This window comes from Trichoplusia ni, chromosome 19 (genome assembly GCF_003590095.1).
Source record: "Trichoplusia ni isolate ovarian cell line Hi5 chromosome 19, tn1, whole genome shotgun sequence".
NCBI lineage: Eukaryota > Metazoa > Arthropoda > Insecta > Lepidoptera > Noctuidae > Trichoplusia > Trichoplusia ni.
The window spans coordinates 647434-672436 of NC_039496.1; the positions used below are offsets into that span (position 1 = coordinate 647434).

General features: G+C 34.8%; 1 protein-coding gene across 1 annotated transcript; it reads left to right on the top strand.

The window, feature by feature from the left end:
• Window positions 1–248: 248 nt before the first annotated feature.
• LOC113503445 lies at window positions 249–24342 on the top strand. The gene is made up of 2 exons (XM_026885420.1): window positions 249–1204; window positions 20383–24342. Exons 1-2 carry the CDS (start codon window positions 1196–1198, stop codon window positions 23557–23559), a joined length of 3186 nt encoding a protein of 1061 aa, XP_026741221.1. The 5' UTR covers window positions 249–1195; the 3' UTR covers window positions 23560–24342.
• Window positions 24343–25003: the final 661 nt, after the last annotated feature.

The following is a 25003-nucleotide window of genomic DNA, read 5'->3' on the forward strand; positions in this document are numbered from 1 at the left end:
TTGTAGAGTCCATTCTCATGTATTGTGTGGTGGCGCTACCACTTTGTGACCAAATTGGATGAGCTTTTGTTGGAAAGTCATCTTTTTTTCTGATTGTAACAGTGTCATCGGACAAGTGCCTTCAGTAAAGGATTTGAGTAATGAGATTAAGCTTTTTTTGCCTACGGCGCTTTATAGGATCGTTATTACGTTAAGTGCAAAAACTGCCTGCGTTTTGCCGCTTTTAATAAAATTTATCTGACTAGGTACATAATTATTTTTAAAAGCTTGAAATTAAAACAAAGTTATCTTAAAGAAACAAAGACGGGTCAATTAAGAAGCCACGTCATATTTATTTTCGTCATACATTTTCCGTAAACAACGCAATTCTTTTTAAACGTACAATCATCGAGACGTCATTATTTAATATAACCGGCGCGCAGATTAGAACTGAAAAACCCACATATGCGCAAAAACGTCACGTTACAAATCCGCAGTACGCCTCTGTTTGTGCTCATCCGGCTTTAGGTCCCTAAAAAGCGCTCATGGTGACACCTCCCCGTCTTCCTCCCACCCCACGGCCAACATGCTCCCGTCCTGCTCGCACGCCCGCGACTCCGCTCCTAAAGCGACAAAACGCGACACACACTTCGCCCGCTAGACGACCGAAGCGACAGAGCACGCGCGCGCAATACTCGTCTCTACACAACTTAGTTTTAAAGCTAGCGCTCCGGATTGCGCGACACATTAGAGGACATTTACTCACCATCATTGAAAGATCCTATACGCCAGCATATCGTATTGATTTTCAACTTTATCCTTAGCGCGTTAGACACCATTTTCCCTTGTCATAGCTAAAGGTGGTGTAAAGACACAGTTTTCAAATGTCACGCAGTGTAGTCGTCTCTTTTCTCCGGAGTCCTGTCGCATCTGCCCGGCTCCTTTGGCATCCTTCAGCATGCATGTGTCCCCCCGCATATCTTTCATCCCGCTCTACGGCGCCTGAAGCCCAGTGTCCGGTCTCACAGACTGTTAGGCGGTCGTGTCAGCGTCGCTCTTTGTATATGTTCCACACGATATAATCACGAATATATTTGTGTCTTGTACGTACGTACTACGTGTATAGCGTGAAGGATTAGATGTGAAATGTACTGTGAAGTGACGCTCAGTGCCGTTTGATGTTTGTTTGTGTGGAAGACAGTCACCAGAAGCATTCATGATTCAGGTTAGTTCGGCGTTTTACTACTATCCTAAAATATTACTACACTAATGATGTGTTGAAAAAAGTGTTTGATTTTTAAAAAAGCTTTCGTGATACACAGTTTGCAAGATTCTTCTTTTGAATAACGAAAGCTTTCATTTATGCTTTGAAGATAAGGATAATCTATATTTAATTTTTTTGCTTAGGTTAAGGCTTTTTTAAATAAACAAAACACCGCCAACGGACAATCAATAAATTTTATCAACGTTAAAAGATTATGAAACATCAATCAGCTGCTATTATTTATAACCGAAAGCCCAAGCGTGGGCGGCCAAAGTGGGCAATAGATAATTAAATTATAGATACAAATGTATTCATTAAGTATTGCGAAGGTACAAGGTGTAATTAATTTCGGGCTCTTAAGTTTTAGTGTCAAATAAAAATAACGTAATTATTTGGTAATAGATTGTAATTATTTACAACGGCCAGTTTGTTATTTAGTTCTGGTTTTTGAATTTTTAAAAATAGTCTGAGACGCGAGTAAGTAACGCTAGTATCTTCAGTATTTGCAAATCTTATAGGATTTTTTTAGGAATTAAGCAAAATGGCGGATAAGCTCAATTGATCAAGACATCAAAATATTAATTTATAATAAGTTCATAATTTTTAATAAATGGGGAGATACTGAAGAAATATATAACAAATAGCCATTATTTTATGAGCAAAAATGAAAAACTCTCGCTTTATTGTGAGCTTTTGTATGCCTCCTGAATTACATAGCACAGAAAAACCTTCACATACAACTATTAAACATTATTTTTATTATTACACAAAAACACTGGTATGACAAAATCAGATCAGATGCGCAAAGGTACCCAGACGTAACCCCTGAAGGACTCTACATTTTAAAGATCACAGCGTTATCAAATGCAACACTTTTCCTCGAATCAACAAAACAAACTATAAATGACGTAGATAATAAATTTCTTTAACACTCACCGTAGTTTTTTTGCACTCCACTGGCGCCAAGTTGCAACAAATGCAATGCTTTCTTTGTGAAAAATTCAATGTCATTTCTATAGCGCCAAGTCATCGCTCCCAAGTTTCAAACATGACAGTCAAACTACACGATTCAACAAAAGGACCGACGAGGCATAATAAAAGCGAAAAAGATTAAGAAAAACATTTAATTAAGGCGCTATGGTATAAATTTGTTTTTTTAATTTCAAATTAGCATAAAATAAGCAATGTATTGGGTCGAATAGAGAGTTGTGAAACAACTTTTATAATTTGAGGAGAACTGAAAGCTCTATTGCACGCATTATAAGGTCTGATACTCTTTTAAACAAGAGACTTCTTTTAGGCTGTAAAAATGATATAAATATGCTATTGTTTGATAGAGTTTGCATTAGAGCAGTCCAAACCAGTCAGTATAAAGTAAAACAAGGAAAAAAAAACGTTCCTAATCGTTTCTTAAGCAAGAGTTCGGATACAAGTAAAACAAATCGGATCAAACATATGGAAAAATTACTATAACAAATGCTGCTAAACACTGTTGAAATACTTGTGAGTTGTTTGTCTTCATATAAGGATTCAATTAAAATCAAAACGTTTCATAGGCCTGAATCTACCGTACGATTGCTAATGAATGTTTTTTGTAATTTACCAAAGAGGCGGTTTATGGCCAGATGATTAAAATTGTTGTTTAGATGTTTTTTCCTTGGAACCTTAACAGTTGATTCTTGTGGTAAAAAAACTAATTAGGTATTCTTCGTTAACATTTGGTGCGATAACCTAATTATTGCATTGTTAGTAAAGTGTAGGGAGATGTAGAGTCGTAATGGTGAACTGAGTTTCAGACCGTGCATGTCAAATAGGCATGGAAAATAGTCTTTTAGTTTATTTAGAAAATCCGGTAGAAGTGGAAGCCAGCTTAAAATTACTTTAAAAAGAAACTAAACAGGTTGTAACAGAGAGAGTTGAGTTAGCTGAAACTCTGTTTGAATGAAATTGTTGATCTTCTCGTTTGAATTGTCTGTCAGAGAGAGTCGAATATTTGATACATTTTGTAAATATTTATACGTTGTCAAAAGTAAGTAGTAGGTACCTAGACAAACTTAATATAATTTTTTTTCTCTGTAATGTGCACGGTTATAATTAGAGGTAATGACAGTACGTCCGTGAAGGTAACAGTTTACCGTTTGAGGTGCGCGGGCGAGGAGCGTGACGACAGATTGTAGAGCCCAGTATAACAGACCGATGATATGTGGAGAACATCTTTTTTGGGTTCCGTACCCGGGGGGCAAAATACGGAATGCTAATATCAAGGAATCGATGTCTGCGTCTGTCTATAGATATGTCAACAGGCTATTTTTCATGAATCATGATTTTAAATGCTGCCAGTTATTACAACTACAAATTTACCTTTAGCCGTTACTATGGAACCCTTAGTGTAGACTCCGACTCATATTAGACCGTTTTTATGTAATCGAAAGTTATATAGAGCACAATGCCTATTGATGGAAAGGCTTTCCATTTTAGATCTTTGGTTAGCAGACAATACGATGAAAATATCACAGGCAAAACCTGGTAGAGCAGTAAAAGCCTGTGCTCAGACTAACCGAATAAAGCAGCTACAAAATAGGCTTACATATAAGAATATGCTGGCTAGGAAACCAGGATTAGCTTAAGGTTATAAGATTACATAACCAAAAAATATGAATAATTTAACGGTCCGTGGAATAAAATGTAAAAAAATTATATTAAAGTGGGTCATTCCAGTGTTATTTGCAGAAGTGAATTAACTCTAAGCATTACTGAACATAAGTTTAATAAACTAAGACATATGTAAAGACGGTTTAGTTTTATTTTCTTGTACGAGAGGAACGATACTTTTAAAGTTATGCCTTGATATTGATATTTACAATAGAAAATGTTACAATAGCTAGAAACCTTTCAATAAAAAATGAAAAAATATCACATAGTAATATGTTGTTTTTTTATATAGAAGAGACCTTTCTCTAGACATTATATACGCAACGAACATCTGTCAGGATAAGGATGCGCTTGCGCCGCTAGCGTGACGCCATTTACTTCGCGCTTCGTAGCGCCACTGAACGTAAAACTATTGCATTTTTATCGACTAACAGAAGTTTTCGAAGGAGCTGCACAGTATCAGTCTGAAGCGGTCCTTATTCCCAGTCATTACCATTGATTGCCAATGTAATCGAATTAGGTTATTTCACGTCAACTTGATTTTACTATTTTTTTCAAAAAGGTTGTAAAATTTAATATACCTAGGTGCACCCTGGTAAATTTTACCGAATATGTTTCCAATCAGTAAAACTTCAAGCGGGCTTTGATATGCAGGGCTTTAGATGAAAACTTATGTACTTCAAAAATGGCAGAACCCTGACCATGCCATGCCATTTACACCTGAATTCCAAATGATATACGAGTACAAATCAGCATCACACCACATAAAATCAAAAACTATTATCAAAACATCAACAATAAATATTCTAATATAATTCAAACAAATTACAAGAAAGTAGAAACATCAGGTTGCATCTGGCGGGATGCGCCCGCGCCGCGAGCGTGATGCCATTAGTTCGTAGTGCCGCCGAGCGCCGCGGGCACCCGAGACTTGCCGAGCTGAGCCGAAGCTGTCCGATCAGACGCTAAGTATTATGAAATTGTGAATACCTGAAGAATGGATCGTATAAAACATTACGTTGAATAAGATGTCTATCGCCAACTAGATTAAAGTTACAATAATAAAATCGAAACAGCTCTGGATTGATAAATTTCTACAAAAAAAATGTTCAGGTATTACTTCGACGCCATACATTTAATTTAAATTATCGCCTGTTCAGTTGTTACAATAAATAACCTGTATGGATTAGGATTCTTGCGAATTAACTATATAAGTACCTATGTAATTAAAAAAGCTAGTAAAACTTTGTGCTTCACTGTTTTTTACAAGAGCAAAGTATGTACCTACCTTCCTACCCAATTCTGTTCAAAAGTTAATACGAAGACTTAACCTAGCGAAATTACTATTTAGGAAATTAAAATACTCATAAGATTTCAACTAAAATCTTCACAAAAGCTGAATTTTCAACAACAACTGAAACAGCAGTAATCATCCAAAAGATTCCAGACGATACAAAGTTTACATAAATTGATTTTTATATTACAATCCGTTGTCCAAGGCGGATGCAGCCGCGGGGCAGCTTAGTATAATATAATATGGCGGCGGTTGTGAACCATTACCGCAAGGTGGATTATTGAAATAAATCGCGAGTGATCAGCAAATGCATAGTTTGCGCGCCGACCCATTACCTTGATTGAGTTTCCCTGAGACCAACCCATGGATTAGTTTGTTAGGAGAATGTTTAGCTATAAGTATTCAGGGATGGTTCAAAAAGTTCAACAAAGAAGTATTTGATGCAAAAGAAGAAGTCGGATAGACAAAATTTTATTTTTATTTCATTTGTTTACTGTAAAAGGTGAATTTTATTTGTATTTTTAATGAGTTTAGGAATGTAGGAAATATGCTCGTGACAATTTTTGAAAAATATGTCATCAACGATATTAATATAATTATGTACATATACATAAGTGATAATAGTTTATTTCTGTATTATGATTAAGTTTCTGTGAGCTTTTGAGTAAAATAATACAATAAAATTTGTCAAAAAAAACATAAACCAAAATTGGCAACACCATCAATTTCAACTGTCAGATGTCAAACTGTCTGCATATTGACAGATGTTTAAAATAAAGCGTTGACATAAACACGTTGAAATTCGAATGTCAGTTTACAATGCGAAAATTAATGTTAAATTAAATTCTAAATACTGTTGCGCTTATAATAGCAAGCTCATTGGCCTCTAGATGGCTTACATTTATACATTACATATACAACCTGAATATAGCTACGCTTAAGCTTTAAATCCTTGAAGTATATGGACATATAATATAATATAGCCTATATAATATATCAACAACTCACACACGGTTATCTGATCCCAAGCTAAGCAGAGCTTGTGCTATGGTAACCAGACAACTGATAAACTTACTTATAATTTCTAAATACATACATATTATAGATAAATATATTTGGAAATGAGATTCTTTAGGGTTTATTTCTGGGTAAGGGACATGATTTTCACTTGTCAATTCCATTGCATTCCACATTTTAGAAATTCAATTATCTCTAGCAAGAAAAATGTCATTGTATCTAGTCTTCATATGTATCATCATGTAACCGTCACACAAACAGAATAAGATTGTCTAAAGGGAAATAACACAAGAGGTTTAGAAAGCGTAGCGTGTATGTGAAGAATTCTTTGTTGGACGTAGCACATAGGTATGTAAGAAGTACTTAGCGATGACTTACTAGACCAAAAAGTAATTTCGTGCGTGGATTGTTTTTTGTTTTATGCCTTTTTAAGTGAGTTTGTTTGAAACTAAAACAGAATGCTTGATTTTTTTCTTCGTTTCTGCGTATCTGAGTTCCTATGCACATTTTAAAAATATATCTATTTCATACGAATTAGATTAATATCGAATCTTTATGTTCGTTTACAAATAAGCAGAAAATCAGAAACTGCCGTAATTTTTCACACCGATTATCAAGATTACACTAGCACTTATAACTAAAAATATATCGCAATTAGTAATAAACAATCATTTTCTTAAATTACTTACAATTATTATTACCAGAAGTTTAATATCCAATTCGCACTTACCGCGCCTTACAGCGCCATCTATTATGCACAGGCAACACTAACAAACGCCCTTGTTAAACTTATCGGGATAAAATCAACGATAACTATAAAGTAAGATAACGTATCTTTAGCATTATCTTTGCGGTGAATCCGTTGTGAGATAGGCAGAGATGTGTACCTACTTCAAAATAGTATCTCGACTACTTTTAAAATTTGAATAGAAAGTCTGAAATAGAATCCGGCTGTTTTTTTGTCTTACGGGTTATAAAAATATCTTCTACTAGCTGTTGCCCGCGACTACGTCCGCGTGGTTAGACGATATAAGTTATGATTGATATCTACCCTGCTTTTTCCACATTTTCCATTGTATCTTCGCTCCTATTTGTCACAGCGTGATGATTTATAGCCTTAAACCTTCCTCAATGAATGGTCTATTCAACACAAAAGATTTTTTCAATTTGAACCAGTAGTTTTATATATTAGTATAGATTAGACAAAAGAATAAACAGTTTGTCGATCTTAACTAAAGGCAAAAGTATTAAGCCAGTAGTCGTACATTTGAATCTTCACAGAGGGTCTACCGACCACCACTACATTATTGCAGATATGGCTTCAAGACTTCACACTATTTATAAAAGTGAATCTACATGACATTGTATAACCAAAATAATATTCAATAGCTATCAGAAATATAAATTAAAGAACTAAACGAAGAAATTCCAATAAGATTTTCAAATTGGAAACTGCCTCTTTTTCTTATCAAAAGCTTACTAGGTTCTTATACTAAGCCTGCTATAGCTTCACAAATAGACACCAGTCGCACTTTTCTTGGATTATCCTAAAACAAATAATCATCTAACAAACTAATTACAAAGCGTTCTGCAATCAATGGGCTTCAAGGGTGTCAGATTTCAAGTCGGCCAAGAAAATCGATAAGGTTCAAGACCGCCCGTCCAAGGTCACAACTCAAACCTAAATACTTACTGTATACCGTGACTTTGTGTATGCGTGTAATAATAAAAAAGTTTTTAAATACATTTTCAATAGACTTCTAGCTTTATATTATAGAGGTTTAAATTATAATTAGTTGACTCGTTTTGAAGTGAGTTAAAATCGAATTATTTATTTAGACTCTTGTGAACAAAATGTTTTTATCGTAGACTGATGAGGAATTTGAAGGATCGGGTGTTTTGGTGCAACTTAGGGGAGGTCTATGTCCAGACAGTGGAATAGAATAGAATAGGCCACAAAGTGCCATATCTATTAACTCAGCCTATGGTGGTTCATAGTGGACCACAATAGGCTGAGTTAATTATGAGTGAAATATTAGTTTAATATGAGTTAATTGATTAATCAAACCCCAAGTATAAGTGTAAATATGAGAGAGAGTAGGTATGTTATATATATACCCTCATGGCATTTATTACTACTCTCAAAAATTATTGAAACTGACTGTCAGTTAATAATTTTATAGTTTTTGTTATACATAATATTTCTAGACAAATTTTTTATGCGTAGATGTTGACAAAAATACCTTGTAATTTCACAAAGACACGACCGATCTGAATACAGCCTCACTTATATAGTAAAGCTAGAGCCGTGTTCATTGTTTGAATGCACTACATAATTGCGATCTGACAAAACCTTTTTATAATAATTAACAATAACAAGACCGCAAATCAAGACGAAACACAATAATTAGTTCGCTTAGAAACTGTCCGTTACTAATTACAAACAACGCCCTTTATTGAGCACTATTCATTATGAATTTTAATTGGCTTATAGAAACAGTTTTTTGTTAATTATGAAATCACGTTACGAATTGATTTATTGATGTTTCGCACCTTAATTGGTTAAATCTTCGCCAATCTTTCTATGGCGTTATAAATTGTATTTGTGCATACCCTATTCTGTCTTATCGTAATATCATTTGTAATGTGGGCTTATTTTCGTGTTATCTGTGTAACCTGTGATACCTTCTGCTCCGATGTCTGTAATCGCCCTAAGCTACTTTTTCTAGATTACATATTTTCTAACAAGTTTGTGTCGAAGTTGCTTCAGCGGGAAAAAAAAACAATTATATGAAAGCATAGTTTCTTTAGATTTTCAACCTATTTCAAATGGTGAAGATTCTCAGTTCGGTCGGTTTTTTTATTGTGAAGTAAATTTCTAGGTGTAAACTCCAAAATTTCTAACTAGATTTGTTGTTGCTCACATTTTACTATCTTATGTCATTGTTATTAAGTGAACATTAATATTTTATTGGGTTTGGTAAAGAAACTTATTTTATATTCATATTATTTATTGATAAGAAAAGATTTTTAGCTATTACCGATTGATTGTTTTTGTTCACTTGGTCTGATAGTTTTATCTCTTTCAGGCAATTAAATTGTCACTTTTTATATTTTTTTACCGACGCTTCTCAAAAACATAGAGATTTCAATGACGTCAATAGACACCTCTATTTTACTGTTGATCATCAATTCATGGTTCCCACCAAATTTGCCACGAGACCCGCCATATTGTACCATAACAAATGACTACTCGAACCCTAACGAACTTACTTCTAACAATAGAGAGGCGCCTACGCATCGAATTAATCGGTACGATGATCGATTTAGATCTCGATTGTAAACTACTCTTGTCAAAACAATTTTATTGGTTTTTTATACCACTTTTAAATGGTACTGTGATTCATAATTATAACTAATTGTGTATTGTAAGGACTACTGAGTTTGCATTTTTGTTTTTATTAAGAGCGCTTTTGGTTCAGCGTGTGAGAATAATAATATAGTATGCTTGATGCAATTGATTTATGAAATAAAATAACGCAAACATCTAGGAATTTTATCCAATAAGATGTCAAAAAATTTATCGATGTCAAAAGCGGGCAACGTGCCCAAAAGGCTGGCAGCATTGCCACGTAAATTTTAGTAAGAATTCTTAGCGCTCTGAAGTAAGTTTTCTAGAAAGTTTCATATACAAATCCAATCTTTTAAAAACAACAATCTCAGCAAGAATCTTTATGCACCATCCCACGTAAACATTTCCACAGCTGGCGAAATTCCGCCTAAAACGTGACTCCATTAATAACTCACAATTACAAATAACTATAGAATTTCAACAATCGCCATTCTCGAAAGCCTTCATTCATAAAATTGATCGGAAAATTCACACCTTTGACCAATTATTTTTAATTTATCAGGTAACAATACAAAATGCTTTTTAATGACTTAATTGCGTGGCGTCATCAATTTTGTAATTACATGGCAATGTTTTAAGTGGTGCGGTTGACTTATTTTTTGGAACGTGGGTGGTTGAAATATTTAAAAAAGTATATGATGATATCTGCATTTATTATGTAACTTTTCCTATCTAAGAAGTTTGATCTAAACGTACTAAGCGCGACGTTTTGTGGGTTCGATCCCCGCGCAGATCCAAGTTTTAGAGTAATACGAATGTTTGTCCTGAGTTTCGATGTCTTTGTGCATGTGACTTGAATGCGCGAAACAAACATTAAATTCCCTAATGAGAAAGTTTGTTATTTTTATAAAAACTTAAAAAAGAAACATCGGTCTAGGACGCTACGCATATTATGCTCTAGAAAACGCGAAATGCTTTTAAAAACATTAAACATTTAACTGTGGGTTTCTCCATAGCTTTTCAGTATCAATTCCAACAGCTTTTTCTCTCCCTAATAAGGCAAAAGGTTGAAACAACCAAAACCATTTATCATTCGACATTTCAGCCACGTTAGGCAAACATGAACAATAGGTCAACATTACAGCTTAGTACACTATAATTAAACCGTTAGGACATAAATTAACGTAGTGGGTGAGCAGTACCAATGTAATGAAGTACAAAGGTAACACCCATCAGTTCCAGAGATCGTATCTACATGACGAACATAAATTACGATATGATTTACAACTGGTAATTAAATAACGTTTTGGTGTAACAAACTTGTTTGGTATCGAATTGTGATTTCGCAATTCTATGATTTGGGATGTTGGTCTACGTTTGTGACGTTACATGGTCTCAAACATCAAAGAATCAATCAAAAATTTGTTAATCAATCAACTGACTATAACGGTCAAGTAATGGACATAGGACTCTTGTGACTAGCTAAGAATGATTCCATGTTAGCGACATAACATCAAAGAATCCATCGATTGATCAATCAATCACTGATTAGGTAACCAATCAAATCTCTACAATCGGTCAAATGATAGACGTTTCACCCAAGTTGCCTTGTTTGTTGATCAGGCCGTCAATAGTCATAAGTTCGGACTGTCCTAAGGTACGGAAAAGCTTTCAATATACATCCAAGCCATATTATCACCTATTATTATTGTTACTATAAGCCTGAAATGTCTTGCATATCTCATGAGCCAAGAGTGACCAGTTAAGACAAAAACTAATTTAAATTAACCCGCCATCTCCTCCACATAAGATATGCATTTAAAAAGTCAAACCGTATCTAAATGTGTATTAGAAAATGAACTTCAACGTACCGATAATGAAAATAGGAGCACCGTAACAAATTATAATTCCTCATATCTTTGATTCCAATTAGATAGACAAAAGTTAACTACGATAATAAAATGATATGTGCAATAGGCGTAAACAAATATATTACACAATCTAAACTGCGTCTGTTATAAAATTATATTAACAAAGTAATTAGATCTTAAGGTCAATTAGAAATCGAATCTCTTTTCAGATGGGATATATGAATGGTTTGCATTAATGACAACGGTTTAACAATTGTTGTTTTTCTTTTACCTAAAAGAGGCCGCTATGAAAGGCTATGAAACGGGTGTCACAGCTTAACTAGAGGTAGCCCTATGAATAGTAGTGGACGGCGATAGGCGGAATTGATTGATTAATTAATATCTACTAGTTGCTACTAGTTTATACAATCAGGCAAGATTTTTGTATCCGAACACAATAAGACGCCTAAATTGACGTTGGATGAACTTTGCAATATTCGACTATTTATAGTCGTAGAAAATTACAGCCCAAAGTAATACTGAATTTTATTGAAGTTAAATTTACAAAATATAAGACTTAAACGTGTATTGGAAATGCATGCAGTACCATATATATATTTTTTTACTTTTTCTACATCACCGTCAGCACAATCACTCTATATGCTAGGAAGCATTTTTTACCATTGAAAGCCCAGCATACATAATCATAGAAACATTTAAAGTCATCCATCTTGCCTACTCAACTTTAAAACTAATTAAGTAGGTACACTTCAGTAAAAAAGTCACCGTCAAAACCAAGCCAATCAATCAATCGAACAATCAATCAGCAATGACACAGCTACGCCCACGCCAAGACATATAAATGCCAAGAAACATTATAGAATTATAATCGCGGCGCGAAATTATAATTGCATTTCAAAATTATTAGGTGCAAAATAATATTATTGGTGTTGTAGGCCGCGGGCGGAGTGGGATCTGATGCGTACACTTGCCACGGTAACTGATGAGAGGAGTGATAGAAACCAGCTTTCGTCGGGACTCGCCCGTTTGAGTTATGGCAACGACTGTACCTTTGCATCGGACCTTTCAGTTTACGTACAGATATAATAGGTTTGAAACTTTGAATGTTCGCAATCATTTTGTGAGTTAGAAGTGATCGCGGCTCTTGAATTATGACTTGGAATAAGATTTTACGCATTTTGAACGCACTTAGTACACATCGTATACAAAGCAACAAAAGCGCGCAAAAGCTGACGTTGTGATTAAAAAGAGGAACATTTCCGAAATTTTCCATTTTACAATGAAAATTGGTACCTACTTAAATATATTATAATGCTCTACACTCATTATATCACAATTTTTTTCACGCGACACGGCGCGAATTTTGAGTTTTAAATTTGGTGTGGTAACCATTTGGTATACTAACGGGTACTACTAACTATTATTTTAAAATAGTACATTTTTCAACATGCTAGAATGACTCGTATTATCAATTATCTAAGCATGTCAACAAACGTTTATTTGCACGGCTAGACGTATGAGGCGGTAATAAATCACAAGCTTTAAGGATTGCTACATAACACAATCCATTTTATAGCCTTTTATAAATAGCCTTAGGTCTTCCTAGTTTCATACGCATTACATTTGTACGTCAATGTGGAAACCAATTATTGTTTATTTATTATTGAAATATAGACTCATCATCTGTTCTCGTCACTATTATTTACCAATACTTTATGTTTTCAACAATTTGTTGTTCTAAACTGTTTTTCTAGCCCTTTTTTTATGAATTTCTATTACTAGTAGAATTACTAGAGAAATAATGAATATTATAAAAATAACAAAATAAATATATAGCTTCTTGCTACATAGCCTACAACTACAACAACATATGCCTACAAATCCAGGCATTCAACCACTTGGCTAGGTTAAAATATAATATAATCATAATTCAAGACAGTATACGATTAATAATAATACTTCCCTTTTTCTCGTACAGAGCTGCCCATGGTAACCATATACAACTTTCCGCCATCAACCACATTTTGAAACTTTCAACACAATAGAAAAAAAGCCTATAACTTTTAAACAAAACAAAAAATATCACGCGCACCTATTTGACTGGACTCAACACGTACACCGAACTACCTAAACACGAAGTAAGTAAAAGGCAGCTATGACAAGAATAGTGAATACCTACGACTGCCGTCAAACACCGAGCGACTTCCAAAAACTTACAAAAGGCTTTCCCCATACTCGAACAATGCAACACCCCTTATCAGTAAAAGAAAGATGGCCGTCCTTTGTTTTTGTCCCGCGTTTTTTTTTTAATCCTCTCACACACGGTCTTGTTCTAAAGTTCAAACGTACCGCACCTGTTTCAGGGAAAACCTATTCTTTACTCATTATGTTCCGAATTTGGAATAATGTGCATATTTTTAGCAATTTGTATTTTGGCATGTCTTTGTGTTTTACGCCTTTCACGTGTTCTATTGTTTCTTTATAGGTTTTGTGCTAATGTGTTAAAGATTCTGAGAATTTGTAGTGATAATGAACTCGGGTGACATACGGACTTTTTTCTAGAATGTTTTTACACATTGGAATATATTGCTGGGGTTTAGTGAGGAATGTTTGATATTTTCCGTCTGGCTTAACTTGGTTAATAATACATGCCTCTCAAAATCCATCTGGGTCTTTATATAAAGACGCACTTGCTCAATGCCGGCTGTAGACTCCAACTTTCTAGGTTCTTCATTTTTTTTAAACGGTTTGCAAACTAGCCTTTGCCAGCAAAATCTTATAATATAGTACTTATTAACTGATACTTTGATAACGTGACATTTGTACATAAATGCCTGCATTCATACTTTATTACTGCAAGGCCGCCATGGCAGTATTTACAGTTATTGCAACTCTTAAAAATGGAAATTTAAGAATGTAAAAGAAAACTACTAGAACCTAGAATGTGGGTAATCAGTGCAAAAATTACGATTTTTTCTTATGATGATACCTATGTTTATATTGGTGCATACTGAAATAATTCCTATTTTAGTCTTTAGTAATCCGGTATTAAAGAAATTGTCTAGTGTTCGCTTAATATGGATTAAGTATTGCACAAGTTATAATCTTCTCATTTGAGTGCGAAATATGCTGTTCTCATCTCTTAATTAATCTTTAATTAAGACCCTGTTGAAAAACAACAATGTTCTTTACAGAATTATATAAGTTATTTTTATTTATTGGAGCAAGTCAGCCTCAGTTTTTTAACCGAAATATATTATTGAAATGAAACTACTTTAATATCGGCTCGTCGAGCTATTCTAGCGCTGCTGCTGAGAACCTCAAACAAAACAAATATAATTAAGTGGGTTTAAATCTTTGAGCCGTTTGGGGTAGAAACTTCTAGGCCGTAGTGTCTCAGTGCCAAATAACTTTTAAAAGATCTGATAGCAAAAACTTCACCCAAATATCTAATTTACAATCGTTACAGGTGTGACATTACAATACCATAATCTTATTCACTTCAAATCCAACACCGATCACCAACCACCAATTGTACAATCAGCACATAGAATTCCAGATTTGAAAGAAACAAAACAATAAACACTTCAATTGTTTCCTTCCAAAGAACTACTAAGAACTAATGAGCGACTTCACCCGGTCTTATCTTAATATAATCCTATTGTTTTTTACACAGGTAGTCAAGTTAGGGTTAGGTTAACCCCCACCCCGTATGTGGTATAGGTGTCTTAGTTGTGTCACTGGATAAGCAGGATTAGTATAGTGTCGGACATAAGATTAACCACACGACGAGCTGTGACAAGTGCCGCGAAAGTGACGGAAAAAATAAGGATAATATTTTAGACGATTTTGAGTGGTAGTGCTGGACTTATGTTTTGCAGAGTACATGATGGATGAATATAGTGATAACCATTTGGGAAGGTTAACTCAGTTTGTGATTCGTTGGTGGGAAGATGATTATGCTAAGGTTGGTTTCCCTTATTACGTTTTTAGTATTTTCTGCAAAATTATCTGCCGTTCTGTTTGACCAGTCTTTTATCTTAGCCAAAGAGTCACTAGGTATTAGATAAAGTGCTGTTCTTTTGCCGTATCCTTTAAGGATATAGAATATATCCATTTTATCATCCTCCAATTTTTGACTTACTTTAAATGAATGCATCATCTTTTACACTATCATCATTAGTTAATCGGCGAACTTCGTTCTGCCGGTCTGATTTGTAAATCTATACCACCCAAGGTACCTATTACCAAAAACAAAAAAAAACTGTTTAAAATAAGTTCAATGACTTACCCACGTACACTGCAATAATATATTTATACCTACGTATTTACGGTTTCTCTTACCGAAAGTCATAGCGATAGCTCCAATCGGTTTTCTTCCTCAAATAGTCCAATATTACAAAAATTCGCTTTCCATTTTCCTTTAAATATTTCCACCCAAACATGTCACACAACTTAAGACTCTCAAAATCTGTGATCGATACTTGACCCTTGGCTTATCCAATTATTATTTAATACCCATAACAACTCCACGAGGCGCCTTAAGCCGAGATTAAGATAAGACCGCTTGTCCTCACTATATCATTACCTATATTAAGTTTAAACGTTCAGACCAGGGGATAATTTCATATAGAATCTAAATTGTATCAAGAATGCCTTTAAGGTTAATGGGAAATGTGGACAGATTATAGTGTCCTTGTTTTCTTGGTGTTTATTTTGTGGTTTATAGATGTCGTTATTGCTTGAGGAAATTGATATTGGTATTTATGAGTTGAGTTTACAATGTATTAATTTACTATGGATTTTTATTTGGTAGATTTTGACGACGCTATGTCTTTATTGGTAGGGTTAATTTAGTTTATTTAGTACATTGATTTGGTGTTGTTTTTTAAACGTCATATTTGGTGTTTTAGGATGACTTAATCAATCAATAACTTACAAAATACCTGTTTATAACCTTTTTATATACACAAGATCCTAATGATTAGTTAATCTTCACTTAAATCGTGTGAAGAGTTTATTAGTCTTCACTGCCCAAACTCTGAAATTAATTACCACTTGAATTTCAAACTTTTTCATTGATAGCTCAATTCTTCATATCATTTTTGATACACGCAAAGCAAGTAAAACTAAACTAGCCACAAAGCTATTAAATATAGTGTTACTTAAATTCGTCATCTGTTTTCTTAAATTAGGTCTTCAAACTCTACATATATACATGTATCATTGAGGATCTACCTTTCACAAGAACTCACTGATTTATAAGTCAGTGTATTGATAATTAAATTAATAGACATACACGAATCGACCACCCACACGGCGATCAGTCTATTGTTAAACGAATGACAAATATTGATACAATCGCTTTGTTTGATGTCGACATTACGAGTAGGTACATAGAGATGAACCCTTGTAGCAATGTCGCGTTGATTGTCTGTCTGTATGTTCATATTTAGAGAGAGATTTTTTTCATAAGCTTATGGAACGAAAAATTCAGTGATTATAGAAGGCAATACAAGTTCTTTCTATGAGGAAAAAATAATTAAAATTACCACATAATTGAAATTTATTTATAACTAACAATATGCCATCGAACACTTAAGATCGGTGTTTCCCGGGGAAGCGTTTGACCTTTTTGAATATAGGGCGACGTGTAAGTCAAGATAATCTGAGTGATTAAAGGAGTTTAATATTTAAAGTCGACCTTTCATCTCTTCCTCAACTTAATACTCTCTAACAAGCAAAATATGAATTTACCTCTACATTTTATTCATAACATTTTATGTAGTACACAGTTCCGTATGTACATATTATGACCGATAAAAAACACGAAAATAAAGTCGCTTTTAATCACGCAATACCAACTTTAGTTTAAGACGCTAATTATCACCAGCTGAACAAAAGTGTACCAACCTTCCCCAATTAATTTATGTATTCAAAAATCGTGCAAGACAGATGTTTGATATAATGTTGGACATTGGCTATAATGTTACAATTGTATCCAATTATTGGCTTGTTCGGCCAACTACCAAGAAATTGCGAAGCAAGCCGACACTTCACCTAGTTGCTATGTGCGTATAATTATTAGGTACATTCTAGGGTAAATTCGAAATAGACTTGTACTGTTAAGTAGAAAAGTAGTTTCATTTTTTACATAGTTTTATAAAACATTTTAAACAATACATTTTTTTTTTATCGTAGACGTTCTTGAAATGAGAAATCGTACTACATGATGAAGTGTTGTTGCAGTGGTGGTATCTAGTCAAATCTTAATTCATTTAATTCAATAATTTTGTAGAAATGCGATGCATGCAAAATGCACTAAAAATAAATCTTATCATCAAACAAATTTTATTGTAAAACGTACTTAGTTTTGCACAGTAATAATAATATTAGCGTCAACAACATTCGAAACATAATGACACAAATACAAATGAACAAAACGAAGCGAGTAGGTATGGAGCTAAACATTTCCCACAAGAACAGCGGGGCGGTACATCTCAGGTGCGTGCTTAAGCGGTCATTAAGCAAAATGGCAATGCGTTTTGCGCTTCACAGTACACAAACCTGTTTACTTACTACATGTATCATGCCCTGAACAATATGGCATGTCACGACAGCGAGCCAACGAAAAACGATCGCGAAGTGCACATTAAAAAAAAGCCAAAACTACTCACGATCATCTGAAATAAGACCATATATCAAGGTAATAAGGCGCACTTTATTATGTTTCGTTTAAAAAAATGCCATGAAATATGTCCGCTTGTCCATTGCTCTGCCGGTAGGCGTGGGTCAGATATGTGCGCAAATTTATGTTTTTCACTCTGAGCGCCGGAAAATAGTCTGTTTTAAAAAGAAACAAGAGTAATTTCGGATGTACACCGATGTTTGCGGGTCAACCACCTCGGGTTAACTTCGTCTTCTGATGTTTTTTTGCGACTCACCTTTTTGTTTACTGTTGACAATTACTTGTTTCGTTCCCACAGTCAGTGTGACCGCCATATAAGAAAACACTTAAGGTTAAGACAAAAAACACTGTCTAGACTTTGATTTTTGTTTATTTTTTCGATTTTATTTATACAAAGATTAAAATGAAATGGCCAACTTAAAATATACCACCTAGATAGTTCACAAAGTAGTTTAAAATGCGGCTACTTAAGTATAGTACAAAAGTATTTACGTCTGCCTATAAGAATTGCATTTACTGAGTAAGTAGATGAGCCACATAAGTCGTCCTCACTGATTGGTTAATAATACACTGCGAAGTTAATGATAATGATAAATAATAATAACGGGGTTAAGCCCTTCGTGGTCAGTCGCCGTAACGAGAACACAACAACGCTGAAATTAATTTCATCTACATTGTAAGCTCTTTAATAACGAAGACCCAAACCGCTATCGACGCTCAATCAACGCTCATACATTTTAATTTTACTCACGCAGCATAAACTCCAAACTAAACGCATAAAAACCTCATAATACATAAATAATGGTTCGTAAATCCCAAAAACGTATACCCAACATCTGTTCAATTATTCCGGCACAAATATCATAATTTCATATTTATTAAACTCCCATAAACGTCCACTATTACTATAACGACATAAACAGAATCGTCTAACAAAAAATATACACAATCCCAAATTTTACAGAACCACTTAGAAAGCACGAAATGGCTAAAAAAAGCTTAGCGTAATTAGTTCCCGGCATAACTCTGTCTCAGACGTATATTTTTCTAAAAGACACTTTATTATCCAGCGTTTATCTTTGTGGCAATAGAAACGAAATCATTGTAATTGGTATGCTTTTACGAAATTGCCCCCGACGCGCCGACTCCAAACGACAATATAATTCTGGGGAAACGGGTAATGATATGGCAACCCCATCGGTTACACGCCATAATCAAGTGACAAACTGTTTTAAAAAGCGACAATCAAGTTCATTATAAGTGAATGCTGGGAGGTGCCAGCGATTATGGGTTTAAACGATTTTTTAAATGAGATGTGGTTTTTTTAATGGTTTTACTTGTCGTATTAAATTCGGTTTTGAAATTCGTACTTATGTCAAAGAGACGCTTTATTTTTTTGTTCAGTAGGTATTTTAGCTATAGTTTACTTTATTTTGCGCTTGTTAGGTGCCTCTACATAATTTTACGTACAATCATGTTATGCCAAAGATTGATCTTAGATTAGTCGGACATTGCCATGACACAAAGTTATTTAACTTCAATTGTTCAATGCTACGCTCATGAAGGTACATTTTCGTATATTTCTCACGACACAACGATAATTACGTACAAGTTTTTGTTTAAGCTTTGAACAGGTTTACAGACAAACTAAGGAGTGGAAGAATTAAATCGAAATTTAACTTTGACATCGCGAGGCCGCCCCGAATGCTTACCAAATGAATAGTAATTTAGTTTTCGGATTAAATCGTTCTAAACACGCGACACAAAACCACTTTTCTATTCTCAAGTCGACTCGAAACCGTCATTTTACACAATTTTACCCAATTGCTCCAAGTTCTGAGAATTAATTTGATATTAGCCTTTGAAAACGCAAGGTGTGGTTTTGTGTCGGCCTGATAGTTATTTTGAAGAGGGATTTGAACAACCAGTGTTTAAGGCTTGCTCTAGACTCGATAATCTTTTAGAATTAGCCGCGCTCATTCATAATTTTATTAAATGGAATGTTTTGTAAGCCCGCTTATGACATGTTATTTGGTTTTATAGACGGTAAACGCTTTCAAAACTTCGCCATACAAAATACTTACAACTGATGATTTGCAGTTTTGCATATTGAGTTTTATGACTACTGATGGTATAATTTATTTGATTTAAAATTCAGATCGATCCATCTGCATCTATTTATATTCTAATTTATTTAAATCACTGATAACACTGTACTATTGAATGCTTAAGAATTACTAAATGGTAATTTGTTTATTGTTCCAGGAATCACAGTCAAGTAGCGCTGAAAGATGGAGTGGTCGGGGACCGGAGCACAACATGGCCCTGCAACAGATTCTCAAGCTGCAGGAAGCGAGAGCACTGCACAAGACTTCTCTCCTTCCCATCTACAAGAAGAATGGCCTTCCATCACCACCGGCCAGCTACGAGAAACTCGACAAGCGCCCGGAGTACCCAGACAGCCGAGCCTTCGAACAATCCAAGCTAGAAGCAGAATTTAGAAGACTCATGGAACAGTCAGGGAAAGACATCCGCAACGATGAATCTCTAAAACACTTCCAACATATGATGGAAGCTAAACAACACTATGATTATTTGAAAAGTATCCAAGACAGATATGCGAGAAATAAGTTACAAGAAGAAAGGCCAGAAGTTAAGAAAGAAGCAATGTCACCCAGTCATAACAGGTCGTCGCCTGATCACCAGTCACCTTCTCATAGAGTATCATCAGCCGAAGTATCACCTAATCATAGCATTCGCTTATCTACCTCATCCAGTCCTCTATCAACCACTAGTCCAATTAACTCATCGCCCTTAAGTCACCTGCAAAACATGCAACCCTTTGACTTCCGTAAACATAAAACGATTGAAAGTAATGATAAAGAAGAGAACAGAAAGCCATACGATTTAGGCTCTGCCGAAAAAGCAACCATGGACCTCATGAGAAGTCAATTTTTCAACTTTCCATTACCAACAAATTTACCAATTCCGCCTATGTCAATGCCTTCTTCGTTCAACCACCAAGCAGCGATGGTAGCTGCTCTTAGCCAGAATCCTATGGGCTTAGCTTCTCTTCAAGCTTTATTACCTCAGATGTCTGCAAAACCATCAGATTTTCAAGAAAATAAATCGATTAGCAACGACAAGGGCAGAACAGATGACTCGAAACCTGACGATGACAATGTTCTCAATTTAAGCAAAGACGCTTACTCGGAAGTTGCTCAGAACTCAAGAAACATGATGTTGGGAAAATGCATTAGTCCACCAAAAAGACAGTGGGGCGCGTCTCAGATGCCATTAAACTTAGGTACGCATTTTATTAACCCCGCGACTGGTAAGAAACGTGTTCAGTGCAATGTGTGCTTAAAAACATTTTGTGATAAAGGAGCTTTGAAGATTCATTTCTCTGCAGTACATTTACGAGAAATGCACAAATGCACTGTTGAAGGCTGCAGTATGATGTTTAGCTCAAGAAGATCAAGAAACCGCCACAGTGCGAATCCTAACCCTAAATTACATTCACCGCACCTAAGAAGAAAAATTTCACCTCATGACGGTAGAACCGCACAAGTTCATCCAGTACTTATCTCACCACATAGATCCGGACTTAATATTCCACCTGTAATTAACCCCATGCATCCATTTGGTTCTTATCCTCTTTTAAATCCACCTCACAATATGAATCAGTTCCCGTCTAACTTGCCTTTGGATTATAAGAATAATATGAATATGAGTTTTTCTTCGAACTTTGATCAAACTCAGCCAATGCGACGGGAATCTGATTCAGTGGAAAATAAAGATCAGGATGGCCAGGGTGAATCTGACGAAGATGATGGAATAGTTGTCGTAGCGGGAGATGACGATGATGATGACAATGAGCATATCGATACTAGTGATTATTATTCCACTCTTAACAAGTCCATCGGATCTATAGACGATTCAGAAACTGATTTTGATCAGAGAAGTATCAGTGACAACAATGAAATAACAGATAATAAGAAAGAAAGAAACGAAACTGCTAGTCCTGAAGTAATGAAACGTAAGCGTAAAAACTTAAATCCAACTCGTTTACAAAACAACTTTGTATCTGAAAATGGATCATCTAACCAAAAACGCGACCATCCGGAAGAAGACGAAAATGAATGTGCAATGGACTTAAAAAGGGTTAAAACTGAAGAAAGTACGCCTTCTGAAAACAATTACACGACAAAACATGAACAACCTGAAATATCAGAAGTAAAACAAGAAAAATCCCCTGTGAAGGAAGAACCAACTGACATGAGCTACAATATTCAAGATTTGAGAGTTAAGGATGAACCAGTTGAGAAGCAAAACATTTATAAACAGGCGGAAAATCAACCTAGTGAAGATAAGTTTTCTTCAGAAAACGCATTGAAAAGACTAGAAAGTTTATCAAAAGGCGACTTTCCAAGCATTCCTAAGAAAAATGACTCTCACTCACTAGGACCATATAACTTATCAATGAACGATTCAATTGATTATTCTGATAGATCTCCATCTTCATCAGTGTCTAGTTATGATTATAATGCCGAAGACACACATGGGCAAATCTTTGGACATTTCGACAACGGCTTCTTTGTCAGCTCATCAGATGTTCCTATGGACCATGAAAACCCCCGAAAATGTACTGTGTGCGGAAAGATATTCCAAAACATTTACGTACTAAAAACTCACTACCAAAATGCTCATTTGAAACTTATGTACAAATGTAACGTTGAAGGTTGCCGAGCTGCATTTTCAACTAAGCGAAGCAAAGACCGCCATAGTGCGAATATGAGTCTACATAGAAAAATAGAAGAGTACAGAATATCAGAAGAATCTTCACGGATTTTAGATAAAATTCGAGAGCAAATGGAGTTCATTTCACGGTACAACGAGGATGAACGTGCTGTCCCCTACGTAGAGTCACATATCTACTACAGGGCAAAAGAGTCCGATAAATTGAAGAACCATTTAAGTCAACATTTGCCCTTCACAACACCCTACCCACCTCTACAGTTACCAGAATCCTACCTAAACAATAGGGATATGTTTGCACAGCACTCGTTCCTGTTCACTCCATTTGGCATGCTCCCGAACTTTCCTCCGATTCCATTGGGATTCCTGCCACCTAGTCTGAATGCCTTTGGCTGTCAACCGAACTTTTCCCCACCGCTTTCGAGAAAACTGAACTATTATGTCGAAGATGAAGCGCCAAGACCAAACAAAGATGGTAGTTATCCATGTCGGGGTTGTAAAGACAGCTTTAAAGACTTGACTAGTTTGAAGCATCACTGTGAAAGCGTACATGTGCAATCATTACACCGGTGTACCGTCAGTGGTTGTAACGCCGCGTTTTTCTCGAGGACTAAGAGGAATATGCATTACGAATCTCATGTAGCGCGCAGACAGAACGGTAGGATCCACGTGAACCCCTCGTGACCTGAATAGTCCTATTGACTGAACAGTCGAATCTCCAGTGCATTTGTGATTTAATTTAGTATTACCAAATAGCGTGTTTAGGTTAAAATGCAGTACCAATACGTTGTTCTCATTAGGATGAGGTGTGGTATCCCTGTAAATATGGCGTCCGCCAATTCTGAATCTTTGCAATGTAAATATTAGAGTAGATATCGCTTAGATTTTTCCATTTGTTATACAGTAGATAGATTTAATTGTAATTCAACATTCCATAGTAATAACTCGTGCAATAAAAATGTATATAAATAATAGGGAATAATGTACAAAGTTTTGGCTGATGTATTTAGTGTTGATAAATCTTTATGTACTTACAATTCATGCGATATATCAATTTTTGAATCTAAATTTAAGTTCAGTATTAGCACAAAATGGGTTGTCTTAAAAATGTATTAAGATTTTTCATAATTATTGATGATAATATTTTTACTTAGTAAAAGTCACTCAAAATTGTTTATTTAAATAACAACTCGCCACTAAAACCCAGACAAAGTAAGGACAACCATCTCATCATATCTCCTAATATTTTGGTGCTAAATATTATTTCGTAACTGTACACTTCGTTAATCTCAATTAAAATTGATACGTGTAAAAGATAATAGAAATACTTTAAATTGTATAAGTACCAAAAAGTATTAAAAACTTAATTTTTAAGATTGTATTATATAGAAAAACATATATACTTCCTTTTTGCCAAACGATAATAAGTACGTAATAAAAATGTTTGGAAAATATTATTTTGTTATTATTTTGCCCTATATTCACTAAGCCCTTGAAGTATGATTGCAGAATTCCTGCTTGTTCAATGGTTAGATGGCAGATGTCTTAATTATGAACAGCTAACTTGACATAAACAGCTTATTGGAGCATCTGCATTAGTCTTGTAACTGGCATATTATATACGTATCCTCTTCATATACATATAACTCAACTTTATCCCAAATTCTTGCGAATAAGAAGACTTATAGGTCAATTTTGACAAATACGCTATGTCATTCTCGACTCCTGCATTGAAATAGGCAAAACTTTATTTAAAAAATACATTAAATTATGTCATAAGACAGAAAAAAAAGCATAGTAAATTAATTTAAAGACAATTTAGTAAAGATTTACAAATTATTATAGGTACCAAAATATGCATAGTTGACATCAATCAAATTGATTTAATAGTACGTACCTAATGGTTATACGGAGGATAACTTAAAGCATATAAAGCCCTCTTAATATTTATCCAATTCGAAATAATAATTATTAGTAATAAGGACTCACCTCCAAAGCAGCTCTTAATAACGGCTAAGCCAATTGCGGAGTGGGAATTTTTCCCACTATCTCAGCAAACTGCGGACATAGCGCGTTGTGAGTTGGTGACATCTCCCTGACAAACACGATGTGTCAGCGTAAGTATATT